Below are 24607 nucleotides of genomic sequence, written 5' to 3' on the forward strand. Positions count from 1 at the left end.
TAATCTTTTATCATAAAAACTAAACATAGTGTAATTGAGAACCTTTACAGTGAATTAAATTCTCTAATGACAGTCCTTAACAAAAAACTGGTTAATAAAGCTAGACAATTTATTTTATGCCAATGATTTTAATTAATGTAAAATATTAACTTTTTTAAAAAAAATCTTATCTAAACACTTCTAACCCAGAAATGAAATGAATGGGAAAGTCTGTAGTTTTTGATATGCATAATACTTTAGTAGAATACTCAAGGTTAAATTACCACATTATAATTTACACTTTCTGATATTCAAATTCTTAATGACTGTCAGAAATATTCCCTGAAAACTTCCTTTATCCCTGAAGGTTACACAGAGTTGAAGTGGACTTCTACCTTCACCAAATCACACTCGCCATATTTGAGCTAAGCAGAACCAGAATTTACTGCTTCCTAATTTGATCCTATTGCTTCCAAACTATTAATTCCAATAATGAGAACATTTGCTGTGTTCTATTGTCATGTAAAGTGTTTTATTTAGACCATTTCTAAAGATTCTGCTTGAAAGGTTTTACATACAGCATTCAACTTATCTTAATGAATATAGTATGGTCTTTGAGAGATCATGTATCATCAAGGTCTGCAGAATTTTCATTGTCATTTGCAACAAGGGCTTCCCTGTTCTCATAAGTCCAGAAGCCATTCAGATCGATTAGAATGGTGGTGACTGTGTCTCCTTGATTACTGTTAATTAAATCCTGAAGAGAGATTTTCAAAGGATCCTTTGGTTTTACCATGTCAAAGATTTCATCCTAAAAGAGAGAAGATATACAATGAGATATATGATTCACTTAATTTGTCACACAGTAACCTAAAATTCAGCACTTAAGCTTATATAAAATTTTTGTTCCAGTTTATTTTCCTCTATTCAACAGGTAGTTTCTTTTTCTCTATGTACAATCACAGAATTGTATTGGAAGATTCCTTAGATATGTGATAACTATCCCTCATTGAGGAAAAAACAGGCTCAGAGTTTATAACACAAACTATAGCTAATTAATAGCTAAACTATCAAATGCAGTGTTCTTTGAATACATGTTAACTACTTTTGTTGGTGGGAAAGCAAAGCCTTCATTTAATTTAAATGCAAACTCAGCTCAAAGTAAAAACTTACATGCTTCAGAGCCAAGATTATGACAAAGCTTTGTTCCAATATTGATGTCAACCTTTTACTCTGGACCTAGGATGGGTGTAGGAGGTTGGTGTTAAAGAATTAGTCATCCAAAATGACATGAAATTGTGTTAAAACTTACTGGAATAGAAGGAAGAACTTCTATATTATTAAAGGTACTATATGAATATTTACAAGGAATTAGTACATGTTTTCTAATCTTTTGTAGTAAAATTACTCAGTACTTAGTATCATTAAAGGAAAATTACATTTTCAAAAGAACAATTCAGGTGAATGAAAAGTATGAACTTTTATATGTTTGTGAAACTTCCTTTTCTAGGTTGATGGCTATTTAAAATGAACTAGTTCTTAAACTGCTTGTTGCACAGTTTAAAATTGGTCTCATTTATATTAAACCAAAATAGCCCTTTTTCTTATACTTGGTTATAATTCAGTGAGTTGTTTTAATACAATACTCAACTTGAACCTGAATTGATGCTGGATACTCATTGTTTTCCATAGCTGGGGAAAGTGTCAGTACTGAAGTGCTAAGTAACAGCATGTGTTTCAAATAGTGATAGTTTTCATATTGTAAGATTGATGTCTCTTTAAATAATACCAAAGCAGACAAACCCTTTGAAGGAGGAGACTAAACGTGTGCCCCAACCTAAATAGTTAAAAATTCAGTTTACAGTGGAATTACTTGCCAGAGTATACAAGCCATATTGATTCTCTTAATTTTCAATCGAAATGAAGGAATGATTTCAGTGATAACACAAGAGTGAAAATGCTAAAATCAAACTACAAAAATCATTAGTTGAAGCATGGCCTTTAGTTTCTAGTGACTTAAATATCACTGGAACAAGTAAGAGCAAATACTTGATTTGATTCAGTACTTTATAGTTCGTAAGTTGTTTTCATATAAAACTTCATTTAATACAAATTATTATATGGTGTTACATAAATTAAAGGAAAAAGTAACCTTGACATCTTGAAATGAAACAGGATCTTGTCCATGGATTTTCATTAGTTCCTGTATGGCCTGTATTTAGCAGAAATAAATCTGTAAATAAAAAATAACATACACAGCAAACCCCCCACTCCTGTCCCATGGCCTCTTTCTAGTTCCACTTTCCTACCAGAACACAGGTCTCACTGTTTCAACCACTCTTGCGAATTCTCAACAACCTTGACCCTGCCTATCACATCTCAGCAAAACCTGGAACACTGAGTCAATGTAATCATCAGCCTTTCTAGACCCACACTTTATCTAGAGAGTTTCAGAAAGTACCCAAGACTACAGGTTAGTGCTACTATGTTCTTCAGCCTTAGGCAAGCCTTTAACGTAGCCTAGCAATTATTGGTATGACCTTTTCCCATTACCCAGGAACACTGTTCATACCTTTACTATTCTTTAATACACCCAATCCACCACCTCCCCTCCTACCCTATACTTTGCCATCTACCAGACTAGACAGAAAAAAAAAAAAATGGAGGTAAATCTCCCTTGAACTCTTCTCTTTCATAAACTTAAAAAAAAAAAATACTGAAGAAAGTACATTTGACCCTTGAGTGTTGCAGGGTACAGGGACACTGACCCCCTGCAGTCGAAAGTCCGAGAATATCTTGGTTCCCTAAAAAATTATACTGAAAGCCTACTGTTGACCAGAAGCCTTAACAGAAACAATGGATTAACACATATTTTGTACGTTATATGTATTAAATGTTTGCTGTACTCTTTAATAAAGCTAGAGAAAAGAAAAATGTTAAAATCACAAGGAAGAGAAAATGTTTATAGTACTTATTGTATTTGTTGGTACCGTAGGTTTGTCATCTGTTTATAAGATCATCTGTCAGTACCTACATCAGTATTGTCTTATATGATACAAAACACAGTACATGTTATATGTATTACATTAGATATCAAAAATGAAAAAATGAAAAAAATTCATATTTATTTTCAGGTATACTGATTCATGTATGGATAATGAATTAGTGGCAATACAATTACTTTATGGTAGCCTAACTGTAATTGATATATGACTACTTAACAGTAGTGAGGAAATCTCAAAAAAAATTTTCTATATATTTATTGAAAAAAATCTGCATATAAGTGGACACACACAGTTCAAAAGTGTGTTGCTCAAGGGTCAACCGTACTGTGATCTGGTCTGACAAATAAACATTTTAAGTGATAGTCATTCACTGGAAAATGTGAAGCTTAAAATTCTTGGTGCCCTGGCCAGGTAGCTCAGTTGGTTGGAGCATCACCCTGTACACCAAAAGGTTGTGGGTTCAGTCTCCAGTCAGGGCACATACCTAGGTTGTGGGTTTGATCCTCAGTTGGGGCGTGTATAGGAGGCAACCAATCGATGTTTCTCTTTCTCATCAATAGACATATCCTCGGGTAAAGATTAAAAAATAAAGTACAAAAAAAAAATCTTAGTAAATAGTTGACTAAGTATGTTCCAAGTGCCTACTCTATGGTACCACTGGTATTAGAGTGTGCACAGGAAAACTCTGAAGTGGATGAGAATCTGAGTGTACTTTAGCTACTAGGGTAGCAGACTTGGATGGTACAACCCAGAGTGCACCATCCATGGCCAGCTTTATCACTGGCATATTGATGTACAAAAGGCTCTATGAACAGCCCAGGAGTACAGGGCTCAGTAACTCTTCCTTAGTCCATACAACCAAATGTAAATATATTGAATGCATTCAATGTATTCAATGAAATTTAACATTCTAGAAGTAGAAGATACTATAAAAAATATTAAACAGTATTGAGTGTTTAATTACCAAAAGATAAATTCACTTTGTTTTCCTAAAACTGAATTTTCATTTAACAGATTTGTCAAAAGTGGGGGCATTCCTATGAGGGGTTAGTATCATCTTTGCAGATCAGCCATTGATTTAAACCCACTTTTTGAAAAATGCATCCTAATACTGACATTGTAATTCATCCTAATATTTTCTGTCATCACTACTTAGATCATATTGGAAAGCCTTTTAGGGAATTTAAACAATACTATGACACTCATAAATCAGATGAAGTTATTTTAAAAGCACCAAAACATTTTTAAATGGAAAAGAAAATGCCTCTGGGGAAAAGTGATTTATACAAAAGGTGTGAAAATGTTATGTTAAAAACTTTTTTTTTCTTCCTACTTTGATCTTAACTGTATATAAATCACATGGTCTTCTAAAAACCAGCTATAGAAATGTGGTGATGGAGTTGGAAACTACTGTACAAAAATACTCCGTCAAGTAGAAAAGTTACCACTCAAATTGAAGAATGATTTGTCTTAAAAGGCCAGACATTCTTTTTACACCTCTTGGATGTGGATGCTTATAAGATACAATCAAATTTCATTTCAGAGCTCATGTTATTCTATGAAACCAACTAAGGCAAAAAATCAGTACTTCAGCAAATCTGTTTCACACTGAAATGGGGCACACAATCCTAGCCAGTTTTTAATGTTTTAAGCACAGCAATGAAAAGAATCTGCAACTACCAAAGTCTATGAAGCTCCTGTTTAATTAAAGCTTCTGTAGGATTTTACACACTAGTTTTTGATCACTAAGCACAGAATTTCTCATGCATGTTTGTATACTCCACTGGCTAGCACAGCTCCTGACATATATTTAACATTTTTTAAGTATTCTACATCTACATCAGCATTGATTTAGCCCATTTCTATTTTAAAAAAATAAATAAAAACAGACTGAATATCCTTCTAAAATCTGTTATGTAAATCCTTCTGTTAAATTTAGACATCAAAAGTTAGATAAAATTGTCACTGAGTAGGTAATTTAAACCAAATGGTATAACATATGTTAAGGAACAATGATTCATTTATATCAATAAAACTTACCCTGAAGAAGTAATTAAGGGAAAAGACATTCAGATACCCCTTGTTCTCAATATCAAGCAATTTGAAAATATATTGCAAAGCTGCAGGTTCTTTTCGGTTTTCTAATGCAAGAACAAAATCCAAGTAGGTCTTATAGTCCTGTAGAAAAGAAAAGTATTCTTTATAGGCCATATTTGGAATTAGCTTTTCAAGTGAGTAATAATTTGAAGCTATTTTGCAATTAAAGGTGGCAATTTTTAAAAATATGAAATGACAAATCCATTTGTATACTTAATGTTGTTTTCTAGGAATTCTATGTAGCAGTCAATTTATAAGGACAGTTTTTGGGACACAGTTAATTTATGAGAAGAGATTTTCTATGGTAAACCATAATTTTCTTTTATCATGCTTTTAAAATGGACAGGACCATGACTAAGCTGATGTACACTGCCAGTAAATTTATATCATCATTTCAGTGTGTTAATTTTGGAAAAAAAAAAGATCTGGAATGAATAGAGCAGAGCATTTAAATAGCTGTTTTGATGAATTGTTTACAAGTTTTAAATTTAGTCATAGATCACTGTTTCTGTAGAGTGAAACCAAGTAAAATACTTGGGAGAGACTCACTTAGAAGTTTATATTCTTACAATAGATTTTTTTAGACAATTAATATTAAGAATTCATTTTTGCATAAATTGCAGTGTAAAGGGCTAGAAAGATGTAGTAGCCTCATCATTGTTTTAGTTGTAGCTTCTGATTTTCTTTATTCACCAGAAGTCATTAGTAAAGATCCTCACTGCCAGCTGTAGACAGCTGTGGGAATCACCTGTTTCTGGGCCTTCCCCCCGCCACCCCCGTTTCCCTTTGCCGTTGGCTAACAATGGTGTTATTTAGAAAACTGCCATTAAAGCTAAGTGATAAAACATAGAACCCCAGCTCTCTTCTGACAATATGACCGTTTCTTAAGAATTATTGGTTTGGAAAATTTATCACATCCTTAACACATACTTTTAATCACAAGAATCGTAATTTTAAAACACTTAGAATTTTATTCTCAAGTATTTTGCAACAGGAACATATTAGTCAATCTTTAGCTACTAGGAAAACCACTTATGGAGAGTAATACAACCTGTTTTAGATTAAAAACAGCATATGTGGCCCTGGCTGGGTGGTTCAGCTGGAGCATCATTCCGTATACGAAAAGGTTGTGGGTTTGATTCCCTGTCAGGGCACACACCTAGGTTGTGGTTTCAATCTGGGTTGGGATACAGGACGCAACTGATTGATGTTTCTATCTCACATCAATGTATTTCTCTCTCTTTCTTTCTTCCCCCAACCCTGCTGCCTGAAATCAATAAACATATCCTTGAGTGAGGATTAAAAAAAAAATCACGGCATATGTGGTACTATATCTGACCCGGTAATTTATTTAATGGATGAACCATGTATATGAAAATAGTCAATAGGATTTGCCAATTTTTCAGATTTTTATTTTACCAAGTTCACAGTCCTTTACAATAGTTACACTGACAGTGAAATGAACAAAATATGAAAAATTTCTATTTGCCCTGAATCCATAGGCAAGTCATGTTGTAAAGCAAATTTACCTTAAGATTAATGGCTCCAAACTCAAATAGTTTGATCATTTCATATATTTTAAGATACCATTACACACTGATATTAAAAAATGCTGTATTGCATCAAGAAAAAGGCTTTTGAAAATCATAGGAACCTAAATTTTTAAAGCTTGTCAGATTTAAACTACTACCATTTCTCCATCATAAGTGAGACACTCCTGGAAAACACGATCTAAGAAGACATTGGTCATGGTTGCTGTTCCATAGCGGGAGAGTTCTTCTTTACTGAGCATGCCATTGTGATCCTTATCAAGATTCAAATACTGACCTTAAGAAGAAAGAAAGAAATAATAAAAAGACATAACCAAATAAAAATTTAATTAAATACAAAAGAATAAACATTAAAAAGTTCTTTTTATTGCTTAATATTTTGATTTTCAAATTATGTTACACTAAGGGTAGTGACCTAACATCATCTATCCCTACAATCTGTTAGAACAGCTGTTAAGCCAGAACTGATCAAAGAAAACCCATCACGAAGGCCATGGTCTTTGGGCAATTTTCCTTACACCATTATTTGTTTTCAGTATGCAACCTTTTAGAACGTCCTAGGATTCTAAATTAGATGGTGGTAGAAGTTAACAAAAAGCACTGAAATGCTGGCACCTGAAGGCAGAGGTCAAGAATGCCAAACATAGTCAAGACCACCGAACAGGATAATGTAAAAGACTAATGAAATTTAAGAAAATCGAAAACCAGACCCTGGAACACCTCCCTCTGTGGATCCTAAGGGCAGAATTTTATCACAATGCAAGATCACAGTTGACGTTCATAATGCTTCTGAATCAAGAAGGGTCAAATTACATTCTGTATGTTCTATTAAAGAGAAAGTGTAATACTTCAAAAGTTACAAAAATTTAAAATTTGGTATTTAAAAACAAATTTTAGTATGTTAATAATCTAGAATTCTAGCTCTTAAGGTAAGTAGAATACTCAGACGTTAAGTTAAATTAGCCTATGCATAAAAATGTCCTTTGAAGACCAATTAAGGAATGGATAATTCAAATTTTAGCTTTATTACAGTGACATACCATACACCCTTAGGGCAGAAGGAGCAGAAAACCAATTTGTTTCTTGACTCTCCTTGGACAGTTCCTCATCCCTTAACTAAATGAATACAGACAATTAGAAGGTAGCAACTGTCAAGTGATATAATTTAAAAGTAGTTTAAAAACATATTTACCTCCAATAAATCATCTAGGAAGCTGCATGCTAAAATATCTTGAATTTTTATCTTCCCTTTAAAGAACATAAAAAAATAAAATTAATGCCTTTTAAAAACAAGAGCAACTCAATTTTATAAAGGTATTATTTTACAAGAACAGTCACACAATTGATATTTTAAAGCTTCTTAGCTCTTATGCTCCAACACCTTCATTATACATTGTTATGAAAAGGGAAATGTGCAGTGAATATTTAATAAAGTTTCTACCTCATACGGCTACCTGTATACCCCCAACTACATAGATCCAATTGTTAAATTCTTTCCCAAATTACACTGATAGATTCTCCAAAAAGTTCTGTTGAGTATTTTGTGGAGATGAAAATGATACAGCTAATAATCAAACAAGGAAACTATCTCCATTTTTCTTTGGAAGATTCTGGAATAGGAAGCAATACAGAGGCATGGTTAAAAGTAGATAGATTGGAATTTAAATGCCACTTCTTACACATAAAATGTGGATAAAAGTAATACTTTCCTTATGCAGTTATGGGAAGGAAATGAAAGAATCAATGTATAATACTTAGCATAGTACTTCGTAAGTAAACAGTTGAAACTGTAGGCTATTATTGTTTTCTAAAGTTTGAAGGGAAAAGATGTGTATGTGCCTATAATGGAGGTGTTTTAAAAAAAAAGATTGTCAGCTACTACATACTGTGATAGACTCATAGCTAGGTATTCAAGGACAGTATCCTCAAGGACTGATTTGAGCCTTCTGTCAATTCAGTCCTCTGCCCCAGTTATATGTCTTCAAATCTCAACAGGTTAGAATAGTTGATAAAATTTACTGTTAATGAGGCCAAATTTATTAATCTGATCCTCATATAGGATAGTTAATTTGAGAAAAAGAAAAATATATCATTACTAAATGGTTCTACTATCTCCTAATTCATATATTTCATCAAAAAGCACAATTCTCTAATATATTACATATCAGGATAGTAAAATATATCAGAATAACTGGCTTTTTAACACTGGAAATAGCCATAGATTTCCAGTTTATACTTAGTTTTAGAGATGAAGAAGCTGTAAGCGGTTTGGAGACATGCCCTCTGTCACACAGCCCATTAGAGCTGGTGAAAGTAAATCATAAAAGATCTTTACATATTAAAGGCAATGACATGTTAGGAAAATAAAAAAATGACATTTCAAGACTTTCCTCTAGTTATTGAGATTTAAAAGTAATAATATCTAAGGTAAGATTTTCTTTTACCTGTTCTTAGAGGGTCTAAAAAAAAGAAGAATTTCCTAACAGCTGTACAAACATAAAAAGAATAAAAAGATTTTTCCAGTCCATCTAATTGTGGCAAAGTAGGGATAAGTTCCAATATGTAGTTTTCTAGATCCTGAAAGAAAACGAAACAAAACTTTAAAGTGTTAAATGTCTGATCTTGTTTCTTCATTAGCTACTGCAATATAATTTCAGTCCTAAAAATTATTCAACATTAATACTATATTAATGATACAATAAATTCATAACTAGCTTTGTGGTGAAAATATTTTATATTAAATTTGTTTCTACTAATTTACTTTTTCATTTTTTAATTAAATATTTTACTGTTATTCTATTTCAGTTGTCCCAATTTTTCCACCTTTGTTCTTTTCTGCCCAGCCCACCTCCTGCTCCCACAAGTCAATCCCCATCCTGCGGTCCATGGCCATGGGTCATCCATATACGTTCCTTGTCTGCCCTTTCCCCCCTGGTCCCTATCAGTCTGTTCCATGCTTCCATGCCTCTGGTTCTATTTTGCTTGTTAGTTTATCTTGTTCATTAGGTTCCTCTTATAAGTGAGATCATATGGTATTTGTCTTTCACATCTACTAAGTTACTTTTTATTTAAATATTAAAATATTTTTGAATAAGTGATACATTCTGCATAGTTCCCCATTCAAAAGAAATGAAAAAATTTTCATTGAAAAGTCTCTCTTTTACCTGTTTGCTCTCCCCAGAGATAACCTATGTTATCAGCTGCTGATGCCCATACAAGCCTAAATACCCATATGTATATTTCCTTTCCTCTTTTATACAGAATATAGCAGCACACCATGCACATTCTTCTGTATCTTGCTTTAATCAATTAACACTATACTTTGCAGTCATTCCACATTGGCTCTAAAAGAGCTTCTACTTTTTAAAAAAACAGCTATGTATTGTTTCAGATGTACCACAATCTATTTAGTCTATTGATGTTCCTTTAGGTTGTTTTTAATCTTTTGAAACACTAAAACAATACTATAGTGGCTAAGCAAAATCTTCATTCATGAATATGGAAGAATAAAAGGATATAGTTTCTGTAAGTGGAATGGCTGCACAATATATATGCACATTTATAATTTGATAGACACTGGCAAACTGCCCACCTCCACAAAAAGGCCACATCCATTTTACACTCCCACCAGCAATGCGAAGGCTATATTAACAGCTCCCAAATTGTGCCCCAGGAGTGCTATACAAAGGAGCAGCAGGATATTTTAAATTTTTGTGGGAAACATAACAGTATCTGCCAGACACTGTATGAGTTATGGCTCAAGGTAGTTCACATTTTCACCATAGTTTAAAATATACATTCCTTTTGATGACATCAATCTTAGCAAAGCTAAGTTCATGGTCGTTGCTGTAATAAAGCAAGTGCCACATGAAAATTATTGTGAAAGAGGAACTGAGGATGACTGTGCAATCTAATTCCCAGGTTGAGTAGCTGTACAGCGCCCCCTAGGCATACACATTCCTTTAAAATGTATTTCTTAAGTGTATTATATTTTCAAATGGCTAATAGAATAAATTTAATGAATACTTTAATAAATGGAACTTAGGTATTTCTTTTGGCCTAGAGCCACGATGAAAAAACTGAGAGAACTTCCAGTCAAGATGGCATCTTAGGCAGACATGGTTCAAAATTACAACTAAAATATAGAACCACCATCACTCAGAACCACCAGAAATTGAGTTGAATGGAAGTCTGACAACTATGAAATTAAAGGAACCACATCCATCCAGACTTGGAAACCCTAGGGCCTACGCATCCAGTGGACAGCTACCACATTGGAGCACCACCACCGGCCCCTGCACAGCTGGTCCTCCACAGAAGGCAGTGGTTGGTGGTCAGTGGTCACACCCAGCCCTTGCAGCTGACCAGCCTGGGTAAATCCCTCCCATTGATCTGCCAACAGCAATCAAGGATCGACTACAAGAGGAGGGCATACTTAGCCCACACAGAGGGCACTCCTTGAGTACCCAGCTTGGGTGATGGGAGTTCTGTGTCACTGGACCCTACAGAATACCTACCACATTAGGCCACACTACCAAGATACGGAGTCAAAGCAGCTCTACTTAATACACAGAAACAAACACAGGGAGCCTACTACAACAAGGAGACAAAGAAACATGGCCCAAATGTAAAAAAACAGATCAAAACTCCAGAAAAAGAGCTAAACGAAATGGAGATGAGCAATCTATCATATGCAGAGTTCAAAGCACTGGTTACGAGGATGCTCAAGGAACTCAGTGAGAACCTTAGCAGCATAAAAAAGGTCCAGTCAGCCCTGGCTGGTGTGGCTCAGTGGATTGAATCCTGGCCTGCAAACCAAAGGGACATCGGTTCGATTCCCAGTCTAGGGCACATGCCTGGGTTGTGGGCCAGGTACCTAGTAGGGGGTGAGCGAGAGGCAACCACACATTGATGTTTCTCTCCCTCTCTTCCCCTCTCTAAAAATAAATAATTAAAATCTTAAAGAAAAAAGATCCAGTTAGAAACGAAGGGTACACTAATTGAAATAAGGAACAATTTACAGGGGAACAACAGTAGAGTGGATGAAGCCAAGAATCAAATCAATGATTTGGAACATAAGGAAGCAAAAAACAACCAATCAGAATAACAAGAAGAAAGAAGAATCCAAAAAAAGTGATAGTATAAGCAGCCTGTGGGACAACTTCAAGAGGTCCAACATTTGCATCATAGTGGTGCCAGAAGGAGAAGAGTAAGAGCAAGAAATCTATTTGAAAAAAATAATGAAAGAAAGCTTGTCTAATTTGGTGAAGGAAATAGATATGCAAGTCCAGGAAGCAGAGTCCCAAACAAGGTGGATGCAAAGAGGCCTGCTCCAAGACATATTGTAATTAAAATGCCAACAGAGAAAAGTAAATAGAGAATTTTAAAAGTGAGAAGAGGAAAGAAGTTAGTTACCTACAGGGGAGTTCCCATAAAACTGTCAGCTCATTTCTCAAAAGAAACTTTGCAGGCTAGAACGGACTGGCAAGAAATATTCAAGTCATGAAAAGCAGGGACCTATGGCCAAGATAGCTCTACCCGGCAAAGATATTGTTTAGAATCTAAGGGCAAATAAAGAGGTTCCCAGACAAGAAAAAACTAAAGGGGTTCATCATCACCAAACCATTATTATATGAAATGTTAAAGGACTTATTTCGGAAAAAGATCAAAACTACGAACAATAAAATGGCAAAAAATACATATCAACAACTGAATCTAAAAAACAAACTAAGCAAACAAGAACAGAGACAGAATCATAGATACAGAGTGTTTTGATGGTTGCCAGATGGGAATGGTGTGGGAAAATGGGTGAAGAAGTGAGGGGATTAAGAAGTACAAATAGGCAGTCACAGAATAGGCATGGGGATGTAAAGTACAGTATAGGAAAGGCAGTAGGCAAAGAACTTAGACGCATGAGCCATGGACATGAACAATGGCAGGGGACTGCCTGAGGGAGGAGGGGGTCCTGGGTGGAGGAGGGCAAAGGGAGAAAAATCAGGACAACTGTAATAGCATAAAAAAAAAAAACCAAAAACAAAACTACTGAGGCAATAAGGGTACTGTGAAGTGAGAAAGTTTGGGAAACCATGGCCTATTTTATATTCCTTCATTTAAAGCATTATCAAACTTTTTGATCTTTGTCAATCCAAGAGGTGAAAAGTGGCATTTTAATATAGATCTATTTGACATTTTCCTTATTATGTTAAGATTTTTTCTTATGATTAAGAAGCATTTGTATTTTGCTTCCTGCAAAATACACTCTTTTGCCCAGTTTTGAATTGGGTTAGCAGGCATTTTCTTCTGATGTCTAGGAGCTTTCATTAAGATAATTAATTGGCCATTTGTCTGAGTTTCAAGTATTCTTCTCAATTTGTTTTCTGTTAGCTTTGTTTATTACAGCCTACAGATTTTATTTATTTATTTATACCTTCACTGAGTCTACAGACTTTTTAAAATTAAGCTGAGTTTATCATTTCTTAGATTTCTGAGTTGTCATATTTAGAAAGGCTTTCCTATTTCAAGATTCTATATTTAAAGTCTCTCATAGTTCTTTATATTTATCATATTAATTTTGTTTTTTGCTTTAGCTATTGTAAAATATAATGTTTCTAGTTGATCAGAGGTACTTAATAATTGAAGTTGTAGAACAGATGGCATCTCAAACTCGGTGTGTCCAAAATGGAACTCTTATCCTCAACCCTGGTCCTCACCCATTTTTCCCTATTCTAGCGGTCATTCAAAATAAAATTTTTAAACTCATCTTTGGCTCCTACCTCTCCTTCACCAAAGATTCTATTCCTTCCCCCCAATATCTAATCCAGTAGCAAATTTTGGGGTGTTTGTATGTGTCCAAAATATATATTAAATTAATAAACTAGTGGCTTTTTCTGCAGTCATCACGCTGGTCTGGGCTGCAGTTGCCTAACTAGTCCTTCTTTCACTCAAGCCTTACAACCCATTCTCCATACAACACCTGCAGTGATCTTTTAACATGTAAATCATATTCTTACAGATTCAGCTTAAAACTTCTAAGGGCATCCAATTAGTCTCAAAATAAAATCCTAACTCCTTACCATGGTCCCCAAAAGCCCTATATGTGGTCCTCACCTACTTCTCCAACTTCACCTCCTGTCACTCTAACTATATTGCTCATATGCTTTGTTCATACTGACTTCCTCCTGTTCCTAGAACAGGTCAGCTTTAACTTTGCCTTGGGGACACTGACCTTGCTGTTCCCCCTTTACTGCATTTTCATAATCCTTTACAGCTAAAATTCAATCACTATTTTAAAGAGGCACCCCTTTCATCTTACCTAAAATAGTGCCCCAACCTCAGTCACACTCTTTCCCATTCTCTATTTTTTTCTCTGTAGAATGTATCATTATTTGAAACTATCTTGCTTATAATTAATGTCTGATTCCCCAATCTGCTAGAAAAAAGCTCTGTAAGAGTAAGGCTTAGAATAGTACTTGGCATAAATTGTTTGGTTAAGTACTTAAGATTTAGTAAGTGAATGAAAATTTGCCTATGCTACTCAAATTACAGATGTTGGCTCTGTAAACCACTGTCTTAAATGAGGAAAACACAAAGTCTGGTTTCAAAAAGCAAAGTGCCCAGGGTAGGAGAAGTATTTTTCTTTAAAAAAAGGAAAAATTACTCCCTCCCCCTTTTTAAAAAAATATTTTATTTACTTATTTTTAGAGAGAGGGAAAGAAGTGAGAGAAACATGGATGTGCAATAGAAACATCCATCGGTTGCCCTTCGCACGCCCCCAACTGGGGACCTGGCCCACAACCCAGGCTTGTGCCCGGATGGGAATGGAACTGGCAAACTTTCAGTTTGCTGGATGATGCCCAGCCCACTCAGTCACACCAGTCAGGGCAAAAATTACTCCCTTATGAACACCATTACAGAGACAGACTGTTGCTTTTCTCTCCTTCCCTTTATTCATTATTCAATTTTTGTTTCCATTCATGGAAAGAGGCAAGAAAAAAGGAAGTATGTCTTGTAACCAACCAACTGCTGACAAGATTGCTCAGAGCTACAGAGCTACTCCAATATATGATCTGAGTTAAGTATCAACAGGTGGCTAATATATCTTCCTTGCTAGAGTGAAATGGATAGAAGCAAGAACTTTTTATTGTCAAGTTGATCTGAACCTTCAAGTTCAAGAACTGTACTGTGTCCCTAGAAAAAAATTTTTTAAAATCCTCATCCGATGATATGCTTATCGATTTGAGAGAGAGGGGAAGGGAGGAGAAGAGGGAGAGAAACATTGATGAGAGAATCATCCATCGGTTGCCTCTTGCACACACCCCAACATGCCTGCAGCCTAGGCATGTGCCCTGACTGGGAATGGAATGCACTACGTTTCAGTTTATTGGATCATGCTCCAACTGACTGAGCCACACTGGCCGGGGCTGCTTATTAATTTTAGAGAAAGGGAAACGGAGGGAAGAGAGAGAGGAAAGAAATATCAATGTAAGAGAGAAACATCAATCGGTTGCCTCTCATACACGCCCCAACCTGGGAACTAACCTGCAAGCTGGGCACATGTCCTGACTTGGAATAGAACCTGCAACCCTTTAGTTTACCAGACAATGCTCCAACCAAAAGAACCATACTGGCAAAGGCCCTAGAAAGGTTTTTAAGTGTAAATATTCAGGATGATCTAACATTCTATCTACAGACTATGTGGATAAAACAGACTGTAACAAATTATAACAGGAGACAAACTATAACAGGGAATTTGTCTTTAAGTCTTATATTTGAATATTTATTGAAGTGATTAATTAACCTGGTTCATATTTATGCTTAACTCCCTTCCCCTTTTCCTGATAACCCTAAAAAGCACTCTATATCTGGGGGGAAAAGCCGAGCTGAGAAGACGTGTGTCTATATAATTTAGGTACCTACACTTACAAGAGACCTAGCCATTTGTATCATGAGACAATAATTCTCTGTTGATAACTTGGCCTAACTATATTAATACCTAATGGAAAATAAACAGTATCTTGGTAACTGATGTTATAACCCAAACCTATAGGCATGAAAACAGTCACATTATTTTTCTCTTATATATTTCCTAAAAGAGGAAAAACTCCTGGCTCTTACATTTTAAAAGTCAAGCACTGATAACACTCATGAATAACCAAAAGTTTTTCACTGTTTCTTCAATGATTTTAATCCTATTAAAACACTACATTCTTCTTATTTTCCCCTGTAAAAAGCTTTTAAAGGAATTTCTGTGGTCAATATATATTTAAAAAGTTTTTTAGTAACACATTACTTGTAAAAACAAACAAAAACAGAGAAACAAACAAACAAAAAATCATGTGTAATCCCAAAGCCCAGTGATAACTACTCTTAACGTTTTGGAATCTACTGTAGTTATTAAAGCAGATTATACTTACAGATTCACGAAGGTATCCTTGTCCTGCAACATCATATAAACTGAGTCCTATTCTTGTTTGATGAAGCCAAACTGAGAATAAAAAAGAAAATAAAATGTGTTAAGAGCTATTCCTTTAGCATATATATGGGCAAAAGGAGATAAAGAATTCGATTAAAGGGACAAGCTAATACCTCTATGAACATCTTTATTCTCACACATATTACTTGTTTGTTAACCCCAAACAAAACATGTTTGCATGAAACAAACATACCATAGACTTAATGGCAAATAGCAACAATTCTGCCATGCCTAAATGACAATAAAGTTGATGTCCTTGAGGATACTGTGCTTATTAAACCTGGTGTTCCACCAAACAAGGATAGTGAGTGTAATGTTATGTTTTCAATGAGCTGCTTTTATTCTACTGAGATTAATTACTACAACCAAATATTAGTTAAAGATGGTACACAAAGGACTTCACAGGTCATTATGGAACTTAAAGGAATCATAAAAACTCCTAGTTGTTAAAAACTCCTTGAATCTGATGCTATAGTTGTGAGTTTGAAACTATCAGGCATTTCAACCTGTAATATATTGGTGAAATAAAATGACTAGTGAATCAAAATTATTTCAAATCACCATACATTAAAAGTCTTGGTTCAGCTTTTGTTATATCTAGTTAGCCTGTATTTTTAGGATATGTGAGGTTTTTGGTTTTTTCTACAATGATGAACTGAAATTTATGGTAGAAAATCTCAGCTCTAATAAATTCCAGTATACAATCATAATAGGAAAAAAAATCTTGGTCAAAAGACAAGAAACTCTGCTCTTTATAGGTACTAAGAGAGTTGTTTTAAATGGAAGGGATACTATAAAAGCATAGACCAAAAACCTACTTGATTCCCAGATAGGAGGAGCACAATGAAAATGAAATTACCTTTTCTCATAACATAATTAAAGAACTGCATGATGGAAATTCTTCCATAAGAATCTGTATGAAGGAGTTTAGCAAAGACTTTTGCTGTGAAAAATTGCCTAAAGAAAGGAAATAAAGATTAAAATCATTGGTCAACATAACATTAAAATGACTGCTATATGAATTAGCAAACAACAGCATAAATTCAAAAAATTAAAAAACAAAGTGGTGAAAAAAATTAGAACTGTAGCTCAGAAATATTGTCATATGTCTTTGCATTCTATTGTCTTAAGAATGAAGGCCTATAGTGTTATAAATCATACTTCTTTTAACAACTTCATACCAATGTAATTTTCTTTAATTTTGTTAAACTTCATCAATAACTCAAAATCGACTCAAATTGTCATATAATAGCTTAAATTTTCATTAATATTTATTTGAGGCATCTAAAATGCTTACTATGGCCCTAACTGGTATAGCTCAGTTGGTTGGGCATTGTTCCACAAAGCAAAAGGCTGCAGGTTCAATTCCCAGCCAGGGCACATCTCTGGGTTGCGGGTTCAGTCCCCAGTCGGGGTATACATAGGCGGCAACCAATCAATGTTTCTCTTTCACATTGATGTTTCTCACTCTCTCTTTCTCCCTCCCTTTCCCTGTCTCTAAAAATAAATAAATAAAATATGAAAATGCTTAATGTAACATATTCCTTTATTAAATATATTATTCTTACTTGCATTTTGGTCCAGCTTTATCCCCAACCTTCAAAAAATTCTCATAATTAATCATTGCTTCCTCTCCAATCATAGGTGGTGTCTGGTGCTTGTCCAGCAAAAACCATAAATTCTTAGAAGAAATGAAGCAATGAAGATATTATAATCAATAGGACAAAATTTAAAAATGTAGTTAAATATGTCATTTACATTAAAATGATAGTCTGATAGCAATATTAAGATGAATCTCATTCCTTATTATCCTTTTAATATCATAAAAGGAGACATATACAGTGTCTCTTTAATCTATACATATATTCACATTTATTTATATATATACTGTTATGCCTACTTTACAGATGAGAACTGAAGCACAGAAATGTTAAGTCCCTTGCCCGAGATCACAGAGTAGGGCTGGGATTTGAACCCCTGCAGTTTGACCCCACGGTAGTGAGTTGAGTGGTTCTCGACTTTGGCCTCCCATTAGGGTCACCTAGGGACTTTAAAAAACAAAACTATCCTTAGGAGATGGGCCCACACAAGCTCTGCAGATGATTCTTGTGAGAACCATCTCTCCAGAGCTGGTGCTTTCCCCCACTGAGCAGGCACCGCTCCATGAAGGCACCTGAGAGCTGCATGGCTAGATACTGATAGTATAAACAAGAAATGGCCAACAGCACAAGCACGCTTTTATTCTTACCTGTAATTCTTCATTGTCTAACAGTTCTCTGCTTTTCCTTTGCAAAAAGACCGCTCTGGATTCCTCTCTCAATTTCTGTAATAAGACTTCATCTTCAGCTGGTAGCTAAAAATACATTGTTGAGTTAATTTCTACACTTAAATTCTACACTTCTGGATTAAGTAAAATGTACTTATGCTCATAAAATAACTACGTATTCTGCTGCCTCAAATTACTTTTTATATCTCAATTTTGCTTAACTTCAAGCCATCATTCCTTTAAAAAGTTCATTTAATAAGAGATCCACAGAGATTAGTGACAAGAAGACCAGACCCCTGCCCAGAAAAAGCAAATAGTCTTGCCCAAGTTTCACTTTGTATTCTTAGAGAACTGTTTCCACAGTAACCTTAGACTACTATAGAATTAAACTAAACTATATGAAGATTGACAGGGGTATAAACACCAGCCCTGCTCTGTGAAGGTTCTATCTAATATTTATATATTTCTTTCATTCTAGCTGATCTTATTATTTTGGAGATGATAAAATCCTGGATTTTCATATAAATTGGTATAAGAACACAAAGTTGTTAATTTCCCCCTCTTTTTGAGTTATTGGCCTTTCTCCTTAATTTTTATTATTAGCAGTGGTTATTCTATAGGATTATGTTTTCAGGCTTTTTATAAGATATAAACTTCAATTTATTTATAAAATATTCTTATCCCATTCTAAAAATTACATTTTATTTATAAACTGTGCAAGACATTTGCTTATATACCACTTACCCTATAATAAAACCGGGGAATGGTCTTATAGAATTCATTTGTGTTTTTCCTTCCTCCTTTCCATTCTGAGTAGTATTTGGTAAATAAATCCATTTCTTCATCTTTTAATTCTTGTTCACTTTTTTTTTCTGGTAACAAAATAGATTAAGGGGAAAGAGCACTTGTATTTATTTATTTTTCAATATATTTTATTGATTATACTATTACAGTTGTCCCAATTTTTCCCCCTTTGCCCACCTTCACCTGGTACCCCCCATTCCCTCCAGCAATCTGCCCTCTTAGTTCATGTCCATGGGTCATATATATATATAAATTCTCTGGCTACTCCATTTCCTATACTGTTCTTAACACCGCCCCCCCCCCCCCCCCCGTCTATTTTGTACCTACCAATTTGTATTTCTTAATCCCTGCACCTGGGAAAAAGGACTTAATTAAAAAATACTTTTCTCAGGTCAGCTATCTACTACAATCTAATAATAACCTTAAAAAAAGCCTTGACAGTTGTGCTTAGACACTAAACATTTATATCAACTTCCTTGAAATACCAAGAATTACTACCATCCACTGAAACAGCCTCCCTTACACGTTCAAACACTCTCAGCTGCTTCCTCCACTTTTTTTTTTCCTTTCAATTTCAGAGAGAGAGAGAGAGGAAGGGAAAGAGAGAGAGGAAGGGAAAGAGACCGAGGGAGGGAGGGAGGTGGGAGAAGAAAGGAGGGGGGAGAGAGAAACATAGGTTTGTTGTCCCACTTACTGATGCATTCATTGTTGATTTCTTGTATGTGCCCTGACCAGGGATTGAACCTACTCAACTTGCAACCTTGGCTTATCAGGACAATGCTTTAACCAACTGAGCTACCTGGCCAGGGCCCACTTTTTTTCTTTTTTATTAAAATCACTGTACTTTTCCTCAAGTCACTGCCTCTCTCATAGATATCTGGCATGTACCTAACTCATTCAATCCTATCTATTTACTGAGGACCTACTACTATGTACTGAACACTGTACTAGACACTGGTGCTACAGTGGTGAAAAAACAGGCACAGCCCTTGACCTCATGGAGTTTCAGCCTCATAATCACTGGTCTAACAAATGCAAAATCCTTTCATCTGAAGCTCACATGTCTGGATACTATTGCCCTCCAACCCTCCCACCGTTGGCATGTAGCTGTGTCATTTAGCCCATTCCTCCACACTTGATAGTGGACCACAATGACTGGTGTGCAGTATTCTTCACCTCAAAGTCCTGTAATCATCAAAGAAGAAGACATTTATGTGGGTGACTGTTATCCCTCAACTCTGAAGGCTTTCAACTCTACTGTGTCACTCAGTTCCATTGTAAGACCAGAGATCTTACCTGTTTCTCTTCTAAAATCTTAAACTCTAATATATTCTCAGATAATTTTTCTCTCCTTCTGGTTATTCAACACCTCACTGCTCTAATACCTGTACTTCAGCCTCACTGAGATGTTCAATTCTATCATTTATTTTCTCAAGTTTATTTTCCTATTTCTGGTCTCATTTCCTTCTCAACATGCCTATAGTTAGTTCTTCCCCTAAACTCCTCTTATGCCTGCATTTCTGCCACATCTGCCATGTTACTTTTTACCCTGGGACCAATCTTATAATCTAATTTATTTTACCATGGCTTAATACCTTTGGGAAAAACTGCAAAATTTTGGTCCCACAAATTTATTTCATAGTTACTAATTAATGTCAGTTTTTCAAAACACCAGTACATATTTTATCTGCCCGTAGTGTTCTCTGGCTTATTCCTCCCAGTGACTGACTGCTTCAAACTGTCACTACATTCCTCAAACCTCTGTTCACCCTCAATAGATGACAATGTCTCCCAGTTTATCAAAAGCAGTCTACTGGCCATGGACACTCATGAACATCTAAATGAAGTGGGAGAGCAGGAAGGTTATCAAATCTGTACCTTACTTTCTTCTGCCAGTTTCAGGGAAAGAGGTCTCTCTCACCCAGGCTAACCCCTCATTTTACCTGAGTGCTTAATCTCAGCCTTTGCAATTCTCTTGCCGGTTGTTCCATCACTTATTCTTTCCTTCTCCACTCCTCCCCCTTTCAGTATCATCAATTTCATCTCCACTGGCTTTTCTTTAACTTACAAATATACAGAGGTCTCTCTCATTGCCCCAAAACTCCTTCCTATCTACTGCCTCACACAACTCCTTCCTTCCTCATTCACTTTTTAAAATGCAAGTCTATGTTGGCCATCTTTGCTTTCTTACCTCTCATCCCCTCTGCATGAAATTCTGCCTCTACTCTCACCACTCGCTCTACAGAAACTATTCTTGTCAGGGCAATCAGTGACCTAATTGCTTAGTTTATTTTAATTAATTTTTTTATGTTTAAAGTTAATTTTATTGGAGTGACATTGGTCAATAAGATCATACAGGTTTCAAGTGTACATTTCTGTGCTACATGATCTGTTTATTATTACATTGCGTGCCCATCACCCAAAGTCAAATCATCTTCTGTCCCCATACATTTGGCCCCCTTTATCCTTTACCACTCCCCCATCCCCTTGCTTGTTTTAATGGATACACCCGTTCTTGGTTTCTCTGTTAAATTTGATACTGTTGATGATTCTGACCTTTCCTCGGCTTTTGTGAGGCCACACTCTGTTGATTCTACTATTTTCTGGCCATTTCTTTTTTGTTGTTAATCGTCTTCCTCTATCACTTCAATGTTTGTAGTTTAATTTCTAAGTCCTAAACCTATGTCACTTCAATGTTAAGTTGCTGGGGAGAAGAGGAAGAAAAGGCAAAGACTGAGAAGGGATGACTGGTGAGGCAGGAGGAAAACTAAGAGAGTGTGTCTCCCAGATACCAAGAAAAGAAAGTACATGTAAGAGGAGGGTTATAAGGGGAACAGAAAAATGAGGCCCAGCTAGAAGTGGAAGTTAAGACAAGAGTCTCTTTAGGATGGGAGAAATGCCACCATGTTCGTATGCTGAGGGGAATGACTAAGAAAGAAAAACTGATCATGCAGGAGAGAGGGGACACATCTCTGAGTGGGCAAAAATGGAATCTAACACACCAATGAAGGAAACAGCCTTAAATGGAAGTTGTACACTATATGATTTATTTATCATCTCTTCTAACATGGAAGTGTAAGTTCTACAAAGACAAGGTTTTTTGTGTGTTTTGTTTACTGCTGTAGCCTGGAACAGTACTTGGCATATAACAAACATGCAATGGAGTTGGTTTTAAGGGTGAAAGGAAACATAAAGTACAAATGCAGATAGCTTTTTGTTTTCCTATAAATGGTGCAGAGAAATGTAGCTAAAGCTGGAGGGGCATATGAGATCAAATGATTTTTTTTTAAGATGGGGGACATTACAGCATGTTTGTTAGGGGTGATGGAAATGATCCAGTAGAGAAGGAGAATTTGATGATGCGTAAGACAGAGGAAAAGGCCAGAGTGAAGTCGGTAAATAAAAGAAATAGGACACAATCTAGTGCTGGAGAGGAAGGACTGTCTCAAAAAAAGAGCATGGACAGTTCCCCATTTTTAACTATGGGGAAAGGGACTGACAGAAATGGTAAATGTGAATAGGCGAGGTTCTTTGATTGTTTCTCCTTTCTCAAATATCTATGTATACAAGTTCATCAGCTAAAGGTAAGGAGTAGGTAGGCTATATTGGAAGGCTGGAGGTTTGGGAGATGAGAACTGCCTTAAGAGTGTAGGAGAGTGAATGTCTAGGGAAATACAGAAGAAGTGTAAATGAATGACTGAAACACCTACTCTAGATTAGGGGACATTAATTAAAAGTGAGACAATGTGCCATAGTTCCATTTTTTTCCAGCCTCTTCCAGCTGCCCTGGTGAAAGTGAGAATTAGAAAAGACAGTTTTAACCAGGTTGATTAACAAGCAAGTGTGAACGAGGGGAAAAAGGACAAGGAAAAATGGATTATCCATCTAAAATGGATAAGGAGGGAAGTGAAAAGTGATACTAAAAAAGCAGTAGTATCAATGAATTCTAGGTTGTGGTAGGATCCAAGAATTGTTGGAGCCAGGGTTCTCATTCCTCACAAGTCTTGGTTAAAACTGTGAGCTTCTCAGCAAGGGAAAAGGAGATGGTTACCAATAAAGGAGTTCCCACAGGACTATCATCTGATTTCTCAAAAGAAACCTTGCAGGCAAAATGGGCTGGAAAGAAGTATTCAAAGTCATGAAAGACAAGGACCTATATCCAAGATGACTCTATCCAGCAAAGCTATCATTTAGAACAGAAGGGCAGATAAAGTGCTCCCCAGACAAGGTCAAGTTAAATCATCACCAAGCCCTTATTATACGAACTTTTAAAGAGACTTATCTAAGAAAAAGATCAAAAACTATGAATAGTAAAATGACAACAAACTCACAACTACCAGCAACTGAACCTAAAACAAAAACAAACTAAACAAACAACTAAAAGAGGAACAGAATCACAGAAATGGAGATGGGGGGGGGTGAGAATGGGGGAAATGGTACAGGAAATAAGCATAAATAGTAGGTACGAAATAGACAGGGGGAGGTTAAGAATAGTATAGGTAATGGAGAAGCCAAAGAACTTATATGTACAACCCATGGACATGAACTAAGGCGGGTGGGGAGGTGCAAAGTGGAGGGGAATAAAGGGGAGAAAAAAATGAGACAACTGGAAAAATAAATGGGACATAATCAATAAAATGTATATAAAAACAAAAACCCAAACCTGTGAGCTTCTCATTTCCCGCAAATCCCTTCCCAAGGAACTATAGGGCAAACTTCTCTGACTCTCTAAACCACATCCCACTCGGCCTATTTTGTCAGGCGAGTTTTTACAAAAGTGGAAAGCGCGACTCCCAGTTGCTGCTCCACCCATTCTGCCCCCACCTCTAGGAGCTTAGGGCCGGGCTTTCACGGCGGTCGGCCCCTCCCAAACTCACTGTTTGGACAGTTGTTGGACGTCGCTAACCGTCGGCGAAGAACTTCTTTCCAGTCCATGAGTGACTCCCGCACAGCAGCGCCGGCATTTGCTAACAGCTACACCCGCCACCAGCTCAGAAGTCAAGCATCACCTAGCCTCAGAAAGACGGGGAAGGCTGCTCAGCCGCCATCTTGGACACGGGCGGAAGCCAGCTAAGGAGGCAAAAACGATTAATATAGTCCCTGCGGAGGATATGGCGATCACCCTAACGGGGGAAAGCAGACCTAAGAGAGATAGAAAATGATATCCTTAAGGCAGCTTCCCAATTTTACAAGGCCAGATTTTAAAAGGCAGGATAAGGGAGCCCGTACTTTTATTTCATCTTGGGCCTTTGAAGCGTGGGCACCACGTGACTCAGGAGTCCTTGGGTGTTTCCTTGTGGATATTCGTAGGCCCTAAAGAGAGAGGGCAGACAGTTTCAACAGCCCTCGTCGGCCCTCTCCGCCATTAAAACCTTCAAAATCGCCTTTCACTGCCGGGCCTCCATCCAGGCCAACCACGCCCCCATCCAGGCCA

General features: G+C 36.2%; 1 protein-coding gene across 3 annotated transcripts; it reads right to left on the reverse strand.

Moving 5' to 3' along the window:
• Positions 1–489: 489 nt before the first annotated feature.
• PPP2R3C (protein phosphatase 2 regulatory subunit B''gamma) lies at positions 490–24595 on the reverse strand. Of its 3 annotated transcripts, none has more exons than XM_054587254.1 (14): positions 24403–24595; positions 24051–24182; positions 19114–19241; positions 18352–18456; positions 17672–17784; positions 16963–17060; positions 16045–16115; positions 9076–9208; positions 7824–7879; positions 7672–7747; positions 6772–6908; positions 5025–5162; positions 2132–2191; positions 490–790 (listed from the first exon to the last, which is right to left on the reverse strand). In XM_054587254.1, exons 2-14 carry the CDS (start codon positions 24106–24108, stop codon positions 602–604), a joined length of 1362 nt encoding a protein of 453 aa, XP_054443229.1. In that variant the 5' UTR covers positions 24109–24182; positions 24403–24595; the 3' UTR covers positions 490–601. The 3 variants fall into 3 exon arrangements, with proteins under 3 accessions (XP_054443229.1, XP_054443098.1, XP_054443171.1); XM_054587123.1 differs by having other exon boundaries at positions 24051–24243; XM_054587196.1 differs by lacking the exon at positions 24403–24595 and having other exon boundaries at positions 24051–24378.
• Positions 24596–24607: the final 12 nt, after the last annotated feature.

This window comes from Pteronotus mesoamericanus, unplaced genomic scaffold (genome assembly GCF_021234165.1).
Source record: "Pteronotus mesoamericanus isolate MK-2021 breed Mesoamerican mustached bat unplaced genomic scaffold, CSHL_Meso_final contig_100, whole genome shotgun sequence".
In the NCBI taxonomy this organism is placed as follows: Eukaryota; Metazoa; Chordata; class Mammalia; order Chiroptera; family Mormoopidae; genus Pteronotus; species Pteronotus mesoamericanus.